Source organism: Gorilla gorilla, chromosome 2 (genome assembly GCF_029281585.2).
Source record: "Gorilla gorilla gorilla isolate KB3781 chromosome 2, NHGRI_mGorGor1-v2.1_pri, whole genome shotgun sequence".
NCBI classification, from domain to species: Eukaryota; Metazoa; Chordata; class Mammalia; order Primates; family Hominidae; genus Gorilla; species Gorilla gorilla.
The window spans coordinates 55,383,811-55,403,355 of record NC_086017.1 but is presented as its reverse complement, the minus strand read 5'-3'; the positions used below and the strand labels follow the sequence as shown (position 1 = coordinate 55,403,355).

The 19,545-nt window shown below is 42.5% G+C and overlaps 1 protein-coding gene across 6 annotated transcripts in view; it reads right to left on the bottom strand.

The window, feature by feature from the left end:
- The window catches only part of LARS2 (leucyl-tRNA synthetase 2, mitochondrial), a 159,835-nt gene that overhangs the window by 38,500 nt on the left and 101,790 nt on the right, over positions 1-19,545 (bottom strand). For all 6 annotated transcript variants that reach the window (XM_004033987.5, XM_055382177.2, XM_019024629.4 and 3 more), the window contains 3 exons: positions 18,530-18,813; positions 13,951-14,049; positions 9,749-9,886 (listed from right to left, as the gene is read on the bottom strand). In XM_004033987.5, the coding sequence (XP_004034035.4) occupies positions 9,749-9,886; positions 13,951-14,049; positions 18,530-18,813 (521 nt within the window). The remainder of the gene's footprint in view (positions 1-9,748; positions 9,887-13,950; positions 14,050-18,529; positions 18,814-19,545) is intronic.

Genomic DNA, 19,545 nt, shown 5'->3' with positions numbered 1-19,545 from the left:
TCCCACCTTACCCGTGCAAGCAGCTGGGACCACAGGCGCGCACTACCACACCCAGCTAATTTTTTGTATTTTTGGTAGAGATGAGGTCTCACTATGTTGCCCAGGCTGGTCTTGAACTCCTGAGCTCAAGCAACCCCCCTGCCTCGGCCTCCCAAAATGCTGGGATTGCAGGCATGAGCCACTGCTCCTGGCCTTGAAAATCCTTAAAGGCCACTCTCAGTCTCCAGTTCCTAATAGATGCTCAGTAATGTTAATTGCCTTGAACTCAATCAAGCTTGTTTCAGTGGATGAATAAACCTACCAGCAGCAGGGGTGGGGGATAATGTGAGTGGGACAAAGTGGAGGCAAGAGAGGAGGGAAGAAAGAAATGAGTGAAGTGGGGCACTGGATGCTATACTTTCCAGCTAGTGCCACCATCTTTTTGCAGGGAGGGGTGCATTGAAAGATCCCAAGCAGCTGAAGCAAGAGAATGAGAGCAGGGGAATGCCCTGATGAGTGCTCACATGGAATTTGCCAGTGGGGAAAGGGGCGCTTCCCAGCTCCTAGAATCCTGCTCATTCCCAAGTGTTTTCCCTCCACTCTTCCAGGGAGCCAGGGAATGGGCTATAGGGCGTTGGGAATCTGGTTTTCACTCTCTTGGCAGAAGCTGGCCATGTCTACTCTCATGCGTAGTTTAGCTCTGAATGAGTCACACTTGTTTATTCATTCAACATGTATTTACATGATAATTGGGTACACAGCACTAGGCAATTAATTGGAGAGCTTACAATAAGAACAGGCAGCCCAAGACATGCTCATAAATAACCATCAGCACTACAAGAAAGACGTACCAAATGTGATATGGAGGCGCAAGGTGCACAGGAATGAAGGACAAAGGACATCAAGGGCCCTGCTGGACTTGGAACCCAGGCCTGCTGGAGCAGAGATCACATCACATTGCCAAGTTCATTATTCAGATTCACAATTGGGGTAATGTGTTTCCCTTTTGTTCACTCATTCATTCACTCAACAGATGGTACTTGGGAACAGACTTGCGTATGCAACTGAGTTATTCATTCATCATAGTGACTGTGCACAGCAGGGGCCTTTATAAGTGAGTGGAAAATCTGCAACTCTAAACCACTAACAAACCCTTCTGACTCAGGGACCATCAAATGCGGGAGTATTAGGCAGGGCCTCTGCCTTGAAGAAGGCCCTGGATTTATCTGAGTCAGCTTTCTTCCTACTCCTTCGGTACATCCCTGGAGGTAGATCATGCTTGCTTGCACTGAAGCACAGCTATATGTAAGCACAATGATGAAAACTGGGGGGAGATCTTCACAATTTCTTCATTAGTTTAGACTGCACTAACTCAGAAATTGCAACAACTGATAGCTGCTGGGCACTGAAGGCCACATTTGTCCCACTTGGAAGAAGGAAAGAAGGAAGGGAGGGAGGCAGGGAAAGAGGGGAGGGAAGGTAGGGAGGGAGGAGAGGGAGGGAGGGAGGGAAGGAAGAGAGTTGCTAATTATTAGGATAAACAAGGAAATTCAGAACATTGATTGATTGGCCATGTTAAGTGCTCTTAAAAAAATCACTATATACAAGGAATGTGATAATTACAGTATGAGCAAAGAATATCAGGATGTATCAGAGCCCCACCTTCTTGCTGCAGATGACATTTACCTATTCATGAAGCCCCAGAGAGCCTGCTGCCCACTCCCCTGACCTGGTGGGAGAGTGGCCTGCCAGGCTGCAGATCTTTGAAGGCCATAGATCTCAGAAAATGGTCTCCAAATTGGACTTTTCATTAAATCAGACTAAGTTTACCTTCCTCTTCTTCCTTGTTCTGTGCCCAGGGCCATCATGTCACATAATTAGCCTAGTTTCTAAGTATTAGCCATGGTTCATTCTTGAAATATCACCATTCCCATTTCCTAGCAGCCAGTTAGTGGCGCAGAAGGAGGGCTTACTAATACAGCAGAACCCAAGTAAAGCTTCTCTTCCCTTCCTGTTCCTTTTCCCAGTAGCCCCGTTTCTGGCATGATCAGAGAAACAGAGAAGAAAGCTCTGTGGATAGGGGCTTGCTGTGCTCTCCACGGTCAGCAGGCGGCCTGCCCTTCTCATGGGAGCTCCCTGAGCAGCTGCTTGCTTCTGACAGCCACCACTTTCTGTTGATTCCAAACTGAAGGGAGAAATTCAGTTTGGGGAATTTAGTGTCTAAGTTGCATTACAGAGCTACAACAAAAAGTGACAAGATTCCATGTTTACAGCGCTCTCCCACAAAGGGAGAGAAAAGGCTTCCTGATCTCATTCAGTGAAGATGGGCCACGACATGTTCCCACGCTCTAATGTGCCCCCTCTCTTTCAACCTGGTGCTAACCACCAGAAGGAGGGAAGCTGAAAGCTGATCCTACCCCACACCCACAACCACAGCACGAGGCTCAGCATATTTTCCTTCTTTGGAATATATACCATACTGTAAATGATAAAGTTACACAATCATTGTAAAAAATCTGGAAAAAATCAGAAGTATATTGGGCTCACCACCCAGAGATAGCTAGTGTTAACATGTTGGCATGAGTTTTTCTAGTCTTTTCTCTTGCTTTGAGTATGTGTATATATGTGCTTGTATATATAAAGACAAAGATAACCAAGCTGTATCTTGCTTTTTCTATTTCTCATTACTTCAGATGAATTTCTCCATGTTATTAAACATTCTTTGTAATTTAATTGAAAGTGTTGTATAAGTGTGCTCCACGTAGATGGATTATACTTTATTTACCCTGTCTCAGCATTTTGGGGCATTTAGATTGTATCCAAATTTTTAGCTACTTGAAATAACACTTACATGAACATCTTGGTGCATAAGTTTGCATTTCTGATTATTTCCTTAGGATAGATTTTTAGCAGTGCAATTAGTGCATCCAAAAATGAATAGTTTTAAGGCTCTCGCTATGTATTGCCAAACTGCTTTTCAGAAAGATTGTTCCAAGCTACTTCCTGCAATATATGAGAGCTGCTCTTATGCTAGCTTCCTTACTACATGGAAGATGGCATCTCACTGCTGAATAATTTATATTTGCCAGTGAAGGAAATTTTTTTTTTTAAATCATAGAAATGGGGTCTTGCTGTGTTGCCCAGGCTGGTCTCAAACCCCTGCACTCAAATGATCTTCCTGTCTTGGCATCCCAAAGTGTTGGGATTACAGGTGTGAGCCATCGTGCTGGGACAGAAACATTTTACAGTGTAAGATGTTTATTATTTTATAGTGTGATAAAATGTTTATTAATCATTTGGATATCTTCTTTTGTGGGTTTCCTGCTTACATTAATTCCTGGTTAATCATTAACTTGGTATTTCAGATCACACAACTAAGGCATCTGCTGTCCTGTGTGGTGGCACACTTAACTTGGAGGCCAGCCTCTTACGTATGGTAAGGAGACCTTAAAGTTCAAACTGCAAGCCTAACTGTGCAGGTGATGAAAAAAAATGTCCACAACTCTTACAAAACAAGAAAGATGATTAGATATACATAAACCTTTGCTGTCTGTATTTGAAGAAATTAGAATCAGAGTGAAAAGAGTGCTCAGAGATAACTGAGTTCCTAACATATGAGGCCACTGAGACCCAAAGGAGTTCAGCTTCTTGTCCACACAGCTAATCAGGGGCACCACTGAACATGGACAGAGGTCTTTGGATTCCTGTTTCACAGCTGCTACTTGAGACAAGGGCTGAGGGGCTCAGAAATGTTAAACTAAAACGGAATAGCTGTACTATCATCTCAAATAGCCTCCTGAAATTACAATGCTAATCAAAAGGAATACAGAACTAGACTAGGAAATCCTGATTTATACAGATTTCAGAAATACACATGTGGTTGACAAGTCTCAATTTTTCCTCCCAGCCCAGCTTGATAAAGTTGTTTGGAGGCTCTCAAAAATTCTGACTGTAGAATTCCAAATTACTCATCACAGAAAGTGGGTGATTTTCATTTCATGTGTGGCTGACTGGTTTACCAAAACACCTCTAAGAAAGAGGTAATGCACTGGGAGAGTTTTCAGAGGCTGTTGCTGCCCTGATGTGATCCAACAAGAGTAATGCTGACAGCAGCACTGAGTAACAGTTAAGATGACTTTCTGTACCTTCCTCAAAGGTCAGCCTTTTCAGTACTTAAAATAAGTCTCTTTTGGAGGAGGAAAGCATGGCATGGAATCTTGAACAGAATTTAAAAACAGATTCAAAAAAACAAAACTCCATAGGTCTATTTCAATTTACACCATATAGTTGTTCCTTAATGTTGATGGTAAAGCAAAATCCAAGTGTTACCTGGAGGATCTGCAAATTGGCAATGCATTTGAGTAAAAACAAAGTCATATTTGAAACTGCATTTTAAAATTACATCAGCATGCAGCAAACCCTTTTTCCTGCTTGAATATAGTCTTAAACTATTGTAAATAAGCCATAAAAATAGTCAGACCCTGTCCTATACCTTAGGATACTTGGCCATTGAATAATTTACTGATTGAATACTTCCATAAAAAATCATTCAGAAACTGGCAGAAATATGCTCTACTGTTAAGGAGCTAGAAATCCCTTACATATGGTCTTTGTTTCCAGACCTACATAAGAAGGAGCTATTCTCCCAACTTTTTTTTGTAGACAATGTCTTACTTTGTTGCATAGGCTAGAGTGCAGTGGCAATCATGGCTCACTGCAGCCTTGAACTCCTGGACTCAAGTAATTCTGCTGCCTCAGACTCCCAAGTAGCTGGGACTACAAGTGTGCACCACCACACCTGGCTCATTAATTTTTTTTTTTTTTTAACACATGGAGTCTCACTATATTGCCAAGGCTGGTCTCAAACTCCTGGCCTAAAGTGATCCTTCCACCTTGGCCTCCCAAAGTGCTGAGATTATAAGCATGAACCACCACGCCTGGCCTGAGATGTTTCTCAAGTTGTATTTGGTTTTTAACTTAAGTTTGAATCAATTCTCTCTAGCCCATGGAGGATATTTCCTTTGTTTCTTGTTTTGTTTTAGAAACAGGGTATTGCTATGTTGCCCAGGCTAGAATCAAGCTCCTGGGCTCAAGTAATCTTCCCGCCTCAGCCTCAATCTCAGCTTCTGGAGTAGCTAAGAACATAGGTGTGCACAACTGCATGAACTGGAGAACATTTCCTCTGAAGAATATAAACTTTTATCTGTTTGTTTCAAGGGATTAAACTCAATTTCTTTTTCTTTTCTTTGCTTTTTTTTTTAATTTTTAGACAGAGTCTTGTTCTGTCGCCCAAGCTGGAGTGCAGTGGCACGATCTTGGCTCACTGCAGCCTCCGCCTCCCAGGTTCAAGCAATTCTCGTGCCTCAGCCTCCCTAGTAGCTGGGGGCTACAGGCGCATGCCACCATGCTCGGTAATTCTTGTATTTTTAGTAGAGATGGGGTTTCACCATGTTGGCCAGGCTGGTCTCGAACTCCTGACCTCAAGCAATCCACCCGCCTTGGCCTCCCAAAATGCTGGGATTACAGGTGTGAGCCATCACATCCAACCTAAACTCAATTTCTTAAAAAAAAAAAAAAAAAAAAAAAAAAAAACACTAAAAATGTGTAATATCTGTGAGACCATGACAGTAACAGGACACAATTCCCATTATCAATGACAATCTTTATCTAGTTAGGTAAATTAGTTTCCAGACATAAGAAATGCAAAGCAGAACTGGCAAATTCTAGAACCTAAAGTACAAACACTTTAACAAATTTGTTTATGTGAGGAGTAATGCTGTTAATGTTTTTAGTGTCCTTCTGATGCAGACCAGTTTATTTTTATACATGAAGGTCTCTGGGGCTGATGAGAATAAATTTATTTTAAGCATTTAATTTAGACCCTAAATTAATTTTCTGTACAGTAGACTTCTTTTAATCCATGCATGCATGTGCAGAGTCAGCCATCTGGTCCAAGGGTTAAGTGAAGGGAAGGAGCTTTCAATGTGCTTCATTGTAATGAAAATGGGTTTCTGTCTGCATTTCAAAAGTTTTAAAAGTAATATTTTTCTATCTATCAAAATTTTAAAGACACATATTTTTTGACCCAGAATTCCCCAGTGTTAGGACTTGAGCCTACATATATGCTCCCAATTATTTGCTAAGCATATCAATAAAGAGGATCACTGGACTTAAAAAAAAATAGTAATTGGAAAAATAGGTGACCACTTACATAAATTATGGTATATCCATATGAGGGAATACTATGCCTACATTAAAAAGAATGTGATATCTGTTTGTGCTGATATGGAAAGACCACCAAGCTACATTATTAGGTCAAAGAAGCAAAGGACATGTATGCAATATAAGCAACATTTAAAATGAGTATATCAATAAAAACACACGTGGGGATAGGCAAAATATTTTCCTGGCAGAAATAAAAAGAAACCTAAAAGTCGAGGAGAGGGCTAAAGAGTGGCGTGCAGGGAGGGAGACAACAATGTTCACTTTCTGTGTGGTTACAAAATGGTTTAGACATGTATTACTTTTTTTAAAATTGTCAACATGGGTTATCTGGATAGGGAAATAATCAGATATTTCCCCCCTTTCCTTCTCTGTAATTAAAAAATATTCTAAAGGATGTTGTAGTAAACAAACAAACAGAAAAACAACATAACAACAACTGAAAAAAAAATCCAGCAATTACGCTTCTGGTAATACAGCAGACAAGAGAGCCTGAATTATTGTCCTGATGAAAAACAAGTGAAAAAGTCAGTTGGAGTATAAAATACATTTGAGCTGGCAAAACCAAACCAAACCCAACTTAGGAAAACACAGTTACTGAAGCCAGCTTCCACCCTGGGCATAGCTATAGAACCCCTGTGATCATAAATGTTTGTGCATGGCATGGTACACAAAAGATGGGACACCAAACCTAAAGCCTAAGCAACCTTGGGAGTCTAGAAGAAGATCTCAAACAAGGCAGGAATCGTCAATGAACCAGAAATCATCAATGAACTAGAAATAAACCTGTGGTTAGAAGAGACAAACAAGGAAACTTGCCTATCTTGACCATGGTGATGTGTAGGAGGAAAGAAAAGTATTTCTCCTGAGAATCTGTAGACAGAAGTTGACCCTCATGTGGGTTTGGGACTGTATTCATATTACCTATATGGTCCTAAAAACCTCAAGCAGAAAATTCAGTTTAAAGTGATCTTGGATTGGTAGCATCTCCAGGCAACAGGGAGAAGCTAACACAAAATCACCTCTAGCAGAGAGGTTCCAAAGAGTTCCTATAAAACTAAAATGGTTCAAGAAATATAAGGTCAGTTAAAACACCCCTTGCACCCCATCCCCCAAAGAACTAGGCATCATGAGTGAGAACAGCAGAAACAACAAATGACTAAACAGACCCATAATGACATTAGATAAAGAATTATCAGATAATATAAAATAGTATGTTTGATCTATTTTAGAAAATAAAGGCTTAAAAGATAGTATGAAAATACTATAAAAACCATAAAGGAAAATTTAAAAACCTAGAACTTCTAGAAATGAAGAATAATTAAAATAAAAAAAAAACTCAAAGAATGGGTTAATCAGCAGATAGAGACAGAGAGACAATTAGAAACTGGAAGATAGCTATAAAGAAATTGGCTGGGCACAGTGGCTCATGCCTGTAATCCCAGCACTTCGGGAGGCCGAGGCAGGCGGATTACTTGAGGTCAGAAGTTTGAGACCAGCCTGACCATCATGGTGAAACTCCATCTCTACTAAAAATACAAAAATTAGCTGGGCGTGCTGGTGGGCACCTGTAGTGCCAGAATAAAGATCCTATCAATAAGCCCTGGGATATATGACAACTTGATTTATGATGGAGAGGGCACTACAGATCAGTGGGGAAAAGGATGGACTATTCCATTAACAGTACTGACACACCGAAAGCAGTAGCCATAAAGGAAAGATTATTAATTTTTACTACATTAAATTAAGAGTTTCTGTTCATCAAAAGATGCCATAGAAACAAGACAAGCCAAGAACTAGAAAAAACTACTTGCAATACATATAGCTGAAAAAGGATTAGTATCAAGAATATTTAAAGAAACCCTTACAAATCAATAAAAGAGAAACAATCTAGAAAAAATAAAAGCATAGGATACAAACAGGGATTTGATCACAGAGATTCATAAACCTATGAAACATGATAAACTTCATTAAGAAATCAACTATAGTCAACAATAACTTAATTAAACATTTAAAAATAACTGAAAGAGTATAATTGGATTGTTTGTAACACAAAGGATAAATGCTTGAAGGAACGGATAACCAACTTTCCATGATGTGATTACTATGCATTGCATGCCCGTACCAAAATATCTCATCCACCCCATAAATATACACCTACTATGTACCTGCAAAAATTAAAAATTAAAAAATTTAAAAAAAATTGGTGTCTTGAAATTCAAATTTAACTCACAATGTGACCCATTATATACCCACTGGTTTGGTGAAATTTAAAAGTTGGATAGTACAAAATGTTGATGACGATGTAGAGTGGTCGGAACCCTCATTTCTACTAGTGGGAGTATAGGCCTAGGTAATCACTATGGAAAACAGTTTGGTGTTTCTCAAGACAGTTGAACATGTGCATATCCTAAAATCAAGCAATTCTACTCTTAGGTACACATTTTAAAGAAATGGTGATGCATATGTCAGGAACCACGTGCAAGAAGGTTCATAGCAGTTTTGTTCATAATTGCACAAAACAGTCCAACCACCATTAATGGTGGTATGATACATAAACTGAGTTCTATTTTGGAAGTTTCATTCCATATAATGGAATATCATGCAGCAGTGAAACAGGAATGAAATATAACTTCATCCGTCAGCACTGCTGAATCTCAAAAAACTGTTGAGTGAGGAAAGCAAGACAGAATACCTGAAATATAATTCTACCTATGTAAAGTTCAAACACAGGAAAACCAGACAATACATAGTTTAAAAATACATGCAGAAACGATACATTTATAAAGAAAAGCAAGAAAGTGAGGAATTAAAAATCTGGGATCAGTATTAGCTAGGGGCGAGGTGGTGGGGGTAGAAGAGCAATACACAATTGGAGGGGGCACCTTGGGGATTCTAAGGTACCTGAAATACTCTGTTTCTTAAACTGAGGAGTGGGGCATGTATGTTCATATATAAAAATTCCATATTTAATGTGTTGTACCATTCTTTAAATACATTAAATATGTAATTTTTATATATGATATGTTTCATGGGGAAAAGTACACACACATTTTTCTGAACATTATGAGGAAAGGGTTACAATAGGCCAACAGGAAAAGAATTTACTGATGTTTTTACAATGTGATTCTCTATTTCAAATCCACTCTATACACTTTTTAGAGGGATGCATCAAGGTGGGATTCAGCCAAGCTTAGGAACAAGAGCTGACATGGAAGGACTGGGTGATAAGCATGACCTCACATGAGATGCTATAAAACACTATGGGCCACTCCTCTCTGCCTCACAGGTACAATTCTTAATTACTTAACTCAGTTAAACAGAGAAGCACTGAAGGCTAGGTTCTATGCAAGCATGCAACATCACATGCCAGAACTGATTACACAATATAAATGGACCTCAAATGATTAAGGTTGACAACCTCTAAAGCATACTAGAAAACTAGTATTCTACTACATGCATTTACCTTGCTTCAGAAGAATTGACACCTGCTTAAAGTTGCTATTCATGGAACTCAATTATTTTGCAAAGCAGTATAAGTGCTTACCTATGTTTAACCATTTTTTGATCATGGCAAAAATGACTAAAGAATCTTGCATAGAACAAGTGCATGACGGCATGTTCTTTCCCTCCAATGTACAAATCCACAGGCATCCAGTAATCGGCCACTGCTGTGTTAAAAGGGCTGTAAAAAAGAGATGGAGGCATTTTTAAAAACCTGCTTTGCCACAATTGTGTAAATTAAACAGGCCTATTGTAATATGCATATGCCCTGAAATGAACTGTATCAGGGAATAACAATGATTTTCTTTTTAAAATATAAGAGAAGGCTGGGCGCGGTGGCTCATGCCTGTCATCCCAGCACTTTGGGAGGCCGAGGCAGGTGGCTCACCTGAGGTCAGGAGTTCGAGACCAGCCTGCCCAACATGGCAAAACCCCATCTCTACTAAAAATACAAAAATTAGCCAGTTGTAGTGGTGGGCACCTGTAATCCCAACTACTCAGGAGGCTGAGGCAGGAGAATCACTTGAACCCGGGAGGCAGAGGTTGCAGTGAGCCAAGATCGTGCCATTGCACTCCAGCCTGGGCAACAGGGTGAGACTCTGTCTCAAAAACAAAACAGACAAACAAACAAACAAACAAACAAAAATATATATATGAGAAAAGCTTATATAATAAAAAAGAAAAAAGTCAGGTGTTAATTTATGAAATTATAAAAATGGTTACAGAAGATATTACTGACATATTTCAACAAAAGCAATTTGCATATAAAATGAGGACAAGAGGAAAACATACCAGCAAAAAAAGGCATCTTGCTACAATGCACCTTGAATATCTAGATTCACTTTAATTTTTATTATTATGATTACACAATTGAGATGTCAGAGTTCCTACCAATAGAGGGCAATGTGGTATTTACAATGAAGATTAACATGCAGATACTAAATGTTTACTTATTAATTTATTTTCACATTAAAAAACTTTTTTTTCTTTATTAAAGATAGGGTCTTGCTTGGTCACCCACGCTGGAGCGCAGTGGCACAATCATAGTTCACTGCAGCCTCCAACTCCTGGGCTCAAGCGATCTTCCAGCCTCAACCTCCCAAGTATCTAGGACTACAGACACATACCACTATGCCCAGCTAATTTCTTCTTTTTTTTTTCTTTTCTTTTTGAGACGGAGTCTCGCTCTGTCACCCAGGCTGGGTTGCAGGGGCATGATCTCGGCTCACTGCAACCTCCGCCTCCAGGGTTCAAGCTATTCTTGTGCCTCAGCCTCCTGAGTAGCTGGGATTACAGGTGCCTGCCACCACACCAGGCTAATTTTTATATTTTTAGTAGAGATGGGGTTTTGCCATGTTGGCCAGGCTGATCTTGAACTTCTGACCTCAGGTGATCTGCCTAACTCGGCCTCCCAAAGTGCTGGGACTACAGGTGTGAGCCACTGCACCTGGCCATCAGTTACTTTTTTTAAAACATTTTTTGTGGAGACGAGGTCTTGCTACGTTCAGCCCAGCTGGTCTTGAACTCCTGGCCTCAAGTGATCTTCCTGCCTCGGCCTCCCCAAGTTATGGGATTACACATGTGAGCCACTGTGCCCCAGCTGTAAATGTTTATTTTAAAATAGAAATTTGATTTAATTTTTTAAAGCAGTCTGAAAATATACTCAGCAAGAGACTGTATATTGCTTACTGAATGCGATGCAGCATATTTAAGGTGAATTGTCATAAAATAGCCCAATAACTCTCACCTAACAGATACTAATAGAAAGGCTTTCTCATACTCTTGGGTCCTAATGGACACTGGAGAGGAAAGGAAATGTCATTTCCATTTTCTGGCTGGGACCTTCGCTGGGAGGGGCAGCACTGGCTGGCAACAGACCTCTGTGTTGCCAAGGTAATGCCATCCCTTGAGGTCAGCCAATCAAGCAAACCTTTGCCTTTGGAGGACTTCGAGTATTTGTGCATTGGTTCCCTGACACCTCAAGCCACCTTTTTCCCCAGGATAGACTTGGCTGGCTTCAGCTTTGAGGCTAGAAAAAAGAGCCTGGCTACCACCACATATTTGCATCTTAATATAGTTTGGTGTTCTCCAGTCACTGTACCAGAATTCTGATAAAATTTTTAAAAAACACTTTTTTTCTTCGTGAAAAATAGTTCCCTAAAGAAATTCAACTGCCAATCCAGGCGACAGAAAAGAAAGGGAAGTGAAGGATGGTATTTGGCCGGAAAACAAGTTTGGGATATATTAAGGAGTGAAATGTTGAAAGTAGCTACAGCTCAGATTTATGATCCACTCAGGAAACCACCCCAGGAAGAACTCGCGCTGGGGCTGAAGCTAACTACAGCGTGTCATGAGGGAAATGAAGTGCTCACTGCCGTTCACAAACTGGGGGCTGTGACGGTCTCAGGATGTCTCTCCCGCCACGGTAACTTGAGGTCTCTCTCATCTGTGTGAAGGCTTTCCTTTGAAGCACTCTGAGAAAGGAAAGAGCCTGACCTCACTTGCATTCTAAGCCAGTTGTTACTACATGAAATGCACCAATGGCCCCTTATAGAGGGAAGGCCCTGAAGGGGAGCCCCTCTGTGGGCCAGAGAAGGCCATGCTGGTGGTTCCCAGCCACAGTCGTCGCCTTGCACCCTTCCTGCCTTTGCAGGGTGTCTTTCACTCAGGATCCCCCTCATTTCTTTTTTTTCTTTTTTTTTTTTTTGAGAGGAAGTCTCACTTTGTTGCCTAGGCTGGAGTGCAGTGGCACGAGCTCAGCTCACTGCAACCTCTGCCTCCCGGGTTCAAGCGATTCTCCTGTCTCAGACTCCCGAGTAGCTGGGATTACAGGTGCGTGCCACCATGACCAGCTAATTTTTGTATTTTTGGTAGAGTTGGGGTTTTGCCATGTTAGTCAGGCTGGTCTCCAACTCCTGACCTCAGGTGATCAGCCTGCCTCGGCCTCCCAAAGCGCTGGAATTACAGGCGTGAGCCACCATGCCTGACAAGGATCCCCCTTATATCTGATATGAACTCAAATTACAGAATCACAACACTGCAGGTTGAAATTCTGGCAGGGTGAGGGCAGGAGTATCTGTCTCACTAGAAAGATATTATTTTAGAACCACGAAGAATAGGGAGGCATATTTTATATGTAGGCAACAGGGTTCCAGAATGTTTCTGCCATGGACAAGAGCAATTAGGCAAGGCCCTTTTAAGCACAATGCTGTGTTTTTTCCTGGGCTCTGGAAGAGTTTCTTTTGGCTCTCATTCTCTCTCTTTATAAGGCTACCTACTGCTCTCTTTTCCTTAATTTGTTTCTTTTTTTTGGGGAGGGGGGCGCGGGGTTCAAATAAACACATGAATACAGCTTAAAAATCAAAATGGTACTGAAAGATTTACAATGAAAAACAGTGGTCTCCAGCCCCAATTCTTTCCTTGCCTCAGGCCTGTCTCTTAGCCACTTTTAATTCTTTTGGTTGTTTCTCCCAGCAATTATTGAAAAAAAAAAACATGTTTATACTCTTTATTGATTTATCAATTTAGGAAATGATCTACTATGTGGTAAGAGGTGAGGCTTCTTAGCTGTCTCACCCTCCCTACCTGCTACCTTCTCTGTAGAGTTACATTATTCTTTTCAGTTAAATAAATAACATTACATCTTTACAATCATACAAATGCAGTTCACTGCAAGGAGGGTATCACAGTAGCATTTCCCTCTTTTTCCGTTTTGTATTTGTGTTGTACTTGGGATTTACTTGGCTGTGAATAATCTAACTTAATGATGTAGCACTCTCCCTTTAAGAGAGCCTGTTCCGAGGTGCACAGTTGACTGACAGCTTCCAGCTGCTGCGTCTGTGGACCCACTCTGGTGTGTTCCTGCCAGCCCATGTTGCTCTCCCAGGCTGCTCCCAGGAGAGTAGAGGGAGGGGCTGGAGCAGAGCCATTTTAGCCTGACTGTAAACTCTAATGGACAAGCTTTGCTTGGGGCTTCCCACTGGCCAGGTCGAGGCTTTCTCAGAGTTGTGCTGTGGGCTGAGGCTCCTCCACCTGATCCTCCTTCCTTTCCCTTCTCCTTTCACACCTGTCACAGCTCCATCGTGGTCTAAGAGCACTCTCTGCCCACTCCTCCTCTTCTCCCCTTTAATCTGCACAGGCATTTCCCCCCAAGAAATCTCTTGCATGTCTAATTCCATCTTGGTCTTTGCTTCTAGGAGAAGCCACACTGACAAATGCTCAAGGACATCAGCAGGGACGTTTTACCTGTGCGGATTGTGAGGGTCAGTGTATCTGAAGTAGTACCAAGCAGAATCAACAAAGGTATCCATCGTGTCTGTCTCTCTCTTGGCTGCTCCCTTGCACCTAAGAAAGAAATGAAATTCATCAATTGGTTTCTTTTTAAATTTTAATGCAGTTTTCCATCAGCTTTTGAGAGAGCTATAAGTATGAATTTAAAATGTCATAAGAATAAAGCCACAGGCTGGGTGTGGTGGCTCACGCTTGTAATCCCAGCACTTTGGGAGGCTGAGGTGGGTGGATCACGAGGTCAAAAGATCGAGACCATACTGGCCAACATGGTGAAACCCCATCTCTACTAAAAATACGAAAAATTAGCTGGGCGTCGTGGTGTGTGCCTGTAGTCCCAGCTACTTGGGAGGCTGAGGTAGGAGAATGGCTTGAACCCGGGAGGTGGAGGTTGCAGTGAGCCAAGATCGTGCCACTGCACTCCACCCTGGTGACACAGCAAGACTCTGTCTCAAAAAAAAAAAAAAAGAATAAAGCCACATATGAAAAGACAATTCAGGGAAAGCTCTCTTTTTATATTGTATAGTATGTGATGTTTTAAAGAAATTTATTTACAAATAAAAGTTTCAATTTTCAACAATTAAAAGCCTTATTTTCCACTTATCTGAATTTAACCTGGTAGAAAGCCTCACCATCCAAAAGGACAAGACAGGATTAGGTATCTCTTTTGTGCCTTAACTTCTGTTCCAGGCATGTCAAGATTGCCTTCGCCAATGCCTACTTTATGATGCTTATGAAGCCAATCAATGCATGAAGACAAATGAGAACCAAATATAGGGAGATGTGTGGAAAATCAACTTGGATTTTTCTTCTACTTCTGTTCTGGGGTAACAGGTGCAGAAATCTACCAGGATGACTCGAGGAACACAAACCAACTTGGAAGCCCCAAAGGCAATGGTTGCTCCAGCTCATGCCAGCCTGTAAGAATCAATTGGGGCATCTCTTCACAACACTGTGACAAAAGATGGCAAGTTGGTAGCTTGAAACTGGCCCTGATGGGAGTATGTACATCACGGAAATTGGCAAATGCTAGAAATCAGGACTCCCCTCCAGAGCTAATTACGTATCTACCACCAGACCACTGCCTAAAGGTAGGTTCCTTATGGAAGAGTGAAGAAAGCCCTGGTGTTCAAGACAGAGAATAAAGTGAGATCCTTGATATGTGAAGGGTTGCACAGAAAAAGGAATCCCTGTCCTAGGGACAGACATGTCCAGCAGGACCAAGGTCTCACAAGGGCCCAAGTGTTACACTCATTCTTTTTATTTTGAGACGGAGTCTGGCTCTGTCACCTGGGCTGGAGTGCAGTGGCTGGATCTCAGCTCACTGCAACCTCTGCCTCCTGGGCTCAAGCAATTCTCCTGCCTCAGCCTCCTGAGTAACTGGGATTACAGGCGCATGCCACCATGCCCGGCTAATTTTTGTATTTTTAGTAGAGATAGGGTTTCACCATGTTTGCCAGGCTGGTCTCGAACTCTTGACCTCAGGTGATCCGCCTGCCTCAGCCTCCCAAAGTGCTGGGATCACAGGCATGAGCCATCATGCCCAGCTGCTACACTCATTCTTAAGAACATTCCTAGAGTTGCGGGCCTGTGGGACTGAAGGAACCAGGTGCCAAAAGCCACACTACCTAGGAACTCAAAAGACGGTGCCGTTAGTCAAGCCTAGCACAGGACGGGGATTAGCTGCCTTGGAGACTCCTCAAGGCCTGGATCAGCAGAGAATCAGCACCTTCTGTCTGATGGGTAGGACCAGCTATCAACAGGGCCTTCTGTGGCAGTGGGAAGCCATAGCAGGCTCTCCCTTCTAAGGCATGGATGTGAAGCTCACTGCCCCTCCAAATATTGCGCTTTGGGCAGTGTGAGTCTTTGGGGGTTATTGGAGAATTTGGGGGAGAAGGGATGAGGAATCCCAAGAGGAACTGATAAATCTTCTGCTAATTTAGCATGTATGGGCTTGAGTGTATTTTTAATTTAAGAATAAAAGAAGGGTTGTATTTCTGTCTTCCATTTGTGAAGTAGTTCATACCAGCTTTACAAATATTACCCAAGGAAATGGCCAGTCCCCCACATAGTCCTCCAGCTCCCTCGTCAGCTGGTTAAATGCAGTGGCTGAGCAGAGAGCATGGGCGCCGTAGATCTGGCAGGGCTTTGGGACCCCCTGCATTTTAATCATGGGACCTCCCAATGAGAATGGTGGTGGTCTCTAAGAGCAGAAGCTTTTCAGAGAGAGCCCTCGGGGAATCCAGCTTCCTACCACCCAGGGCTGCTCTAAGAAGCTGATCTCAACAGTGTGCCTCTAAATTAAAGCCAGGTCTTTTTATTTGGAGAGCAATCAACCAGAACACAGACACTATTTTGGGAAATAATTAGAAAATAAAGATTACTTTGTCTTCCTCACTTACCTTGTGCAAGTGAGGTCCAAGCGAGGGAGAAAATGCGGGCTCAATTTATAAAAGGAATAACAGCTGGCTAACATTTGCCATGCTGGTTTCCTTTTTAATGGTCTTGTTGGACTTGAAGACAACTAACATGTTTTATTGCTGATACTAAAAACTAGATGATAAGGAAGAAGCTACGTGGCAAGCAGGAGGGATAGAAGTGATAGATAATGGTGATAATGTTATCAGGATTAGCTCCAATAGTAATGATAATAATACTGGGTAGTAGGAACTGAGCCAAGTACCGCAGAAGTATTATCTCATTTAATCCCCAGTAGCCCTGGGGATTATGAGACCGATACTGCTCATATCCCCATTTTTCAGATGAGTAACTAGGATTCAGAGAGGTTAAGAAACTTGTCCAAGGTCTTGTAGTTCAAGGGTAAGGAATCCACATCTGGTGGGCTCTGGTGCCTGTAGTCTGTACCACTGGGCTGCCTTGCTCTGCCACACTGGCTCAGTAGCTCTCAGCCTTGGATGCTCATTAAGATCATCCAGGGGCTGGGCGTGGTGGCACACGCCTGTAATCCCAGCACTTTGGGAGGCCTAGGCGGGCAGAACACGAGGTCAGGAGATGGAGATCATCCTGGCTAACATGGTGAAACCCCATCTCTACTAAAAATACAAAACATTAGCAGGGCTTGGTGGCGGGCACCTGTAGTCCCAGCTACTCGGGAGGCTGAGGCAGGAGAATGGTGTGAACCCGGGAGGTGGAGCTGGCAGTGAGCCGAGATTGCACCACCGCACTCCAGCCTGGGCGACAGAGCGAGACTCCATCTCAAAAAAAAAAAAAGATCATCCAGGGAGCCTTGCCCAACACCAAGGCCTAGGTTCTGCCCTCCAGTAATTCTGCAGCCAAGCAGGAAACCTTATCCTCATCAATAAGGCCACAACTGCTGTGCTGTATGTAGGCCACCAACATCTCTGGTAGGGAAGCCCTTTGTCAGCACTTATCAACAAAGAGGGTGTGCTATTTTCCTCCTGGAGCCAGCATTTCTACCCTAAAATGGTCTGGGCCTTCCTATATACCTCCCTCCAAGTTCCACCTTGAATTTCAAAACTGCCTCAGTGAGGACCTGGGAGGATGGCTGGCAAGTCCCTGGCTGGATGGCCGTAAAGTTTCTATTTATTGAAGGCCTAGAAGGTATCACTGTGCAGGATCACATGTGTTAATTCTAGTCTTCTGAAAAGCCCTTCAGTGGGGTTATTTTTGTTCCTGATGAGGGATTTCACGCTCAGAGAAGGTAAATGACTTTCCCAAGGCTAGACAGTTAGTTAGGAGGCAGAGCCAGGACTTGAATCCATCACTGATCTGACACCCAGCTCAAGACTTCCAATTACACTACGTGGTGACCTAATTGTCAACCTAGTAACTCAGCTCTATACTGGCAGAATACAAAATTATTTTAAAATATCCTCATCATGATCTATAAGGCAGAGAAAAATGGCTTCTCCGCAGAAGAAGGAAAATACTGGAACTTGGTATCTGCTATTTGTTTAATTAGCTGATATGGACAGCATCATTAAAAATCACGCTTGAGACATGCCAGTGAATAGACAGAAAAACATAATCCCACTTCCAAAATGAGGAGAAAGGAACCATGGTGCTTCAGCATATTAAAGAATGCAGCCCCTGAGCACACTTGCTCTCTTAGCTACTACTCTGCTACTCATGATAAAATCTCCACTGTTGTTACAGTCACTATATTGGAAAACTGCAAGGCGGAGAAGAGAACATTTTCTCTCCTCTCCACGTGGCTCTTTGGAATATCAAAATGGAGGAAAGTGGTTTTTTACAAAGCTGTAAGGAAAATTTAGAGCTTTTCCATCAGTTGGATCAGATGTTTCTGGGATAGATCTGAACTGACACTGCTGCTTCCAACAGCTCAGAGAAGGGAGGATGCCCATTGCAGAGGCAGGGCCACAGATTCCAGACCCTTCTCTTAAAGGGCCCCAAAGACCTACAGTGTTCTTTCCAGCCCCATGGAAGTCAGGGAAAAAGGGAGCAGAGTTAGCACCAGGAGGGAGGAGACTGTCTGAAGCCCTAGCAGGCATGGGGCCATAGGCACAGTCACCACTGCAGGGATGTGGCTCCTTACCTCGGGCAGGAGCAGTTCACCCACTCTGAGGCCATGGCCAGTGGGGGGCCTCCCTTGCCAGTGAAAGATGCGATGTTGGGCAGGGTCACAGGCAAGTCCTCCAGGGGCACAGGTGTGGGGCCACAGACTGGGCAGTGGACAATGGGGATTGGTGTGCCCCAGTACCGCTGCCGTGAAATCAGCCAGTCTTTCAGTTTATCACTTGTCACGTCTCCACCCACTCTCTTCCCCCGGGCTTTCTGAGTCAGGGCTAGAAAAGCATCCTGCCGGGTCATACCTGTGAACTGACAGGGAGAGAAAAGAAAGCTCACTCCTCTCTGTATAGCACCAGTCACCACCCTGATGCTGCCACCAGTCCTGCCATGTTTATGTGTGGCTCTCCCAAGGGACCAGTTCTGTGCAGAGCTGTGTTATGACTTTCATGAGCCCTAGGTGCTTCTGCCTTTGTAGGCTCCTTGCTCCTTCAGATAATATTAAAAATTATATTTTACAACTGCATCAATATAAAGACAAATATAACTTTTGACCCTAAAAGTTCATTTTTTTTCCTTCTAATTTTAAAAGAAATTAAAACTTTTGCAGAGGCCTCTAAAAGTATTGTGGGCCCTAGGCACTATGTCTACTGTGTCTAATGTGTCTAAGATGGCCCTGGTTCTGTGGCTTTCTTTATCACCAGAGCCCTGTGACACCTACAGAGATCATCAAATATCAGCTTTTAGCTGCCAGTACAGAACTGCACGATATGGATTTTTAATGACTACTCCCCTGTTGGGGGGAAAATATTCAGAAAAGAAAAATCCAATATTATCCTAAAGCAGAAGGAATTCAGGCAAGCAGAGGAACATTCTGAGACTTCGGCTTGAAGAACCAGACCACTCTTTTTATATTTAAATGCTCCCGTTTTATAGACAGCAGGACAGACCACTAACAGTACAAAAGAGAAATTATCTTTTCACTTGGTGCTTTTCAGAGAGCCAAACTAATTATATGAATTGAGCCAGCGTGGCTTGGTAACA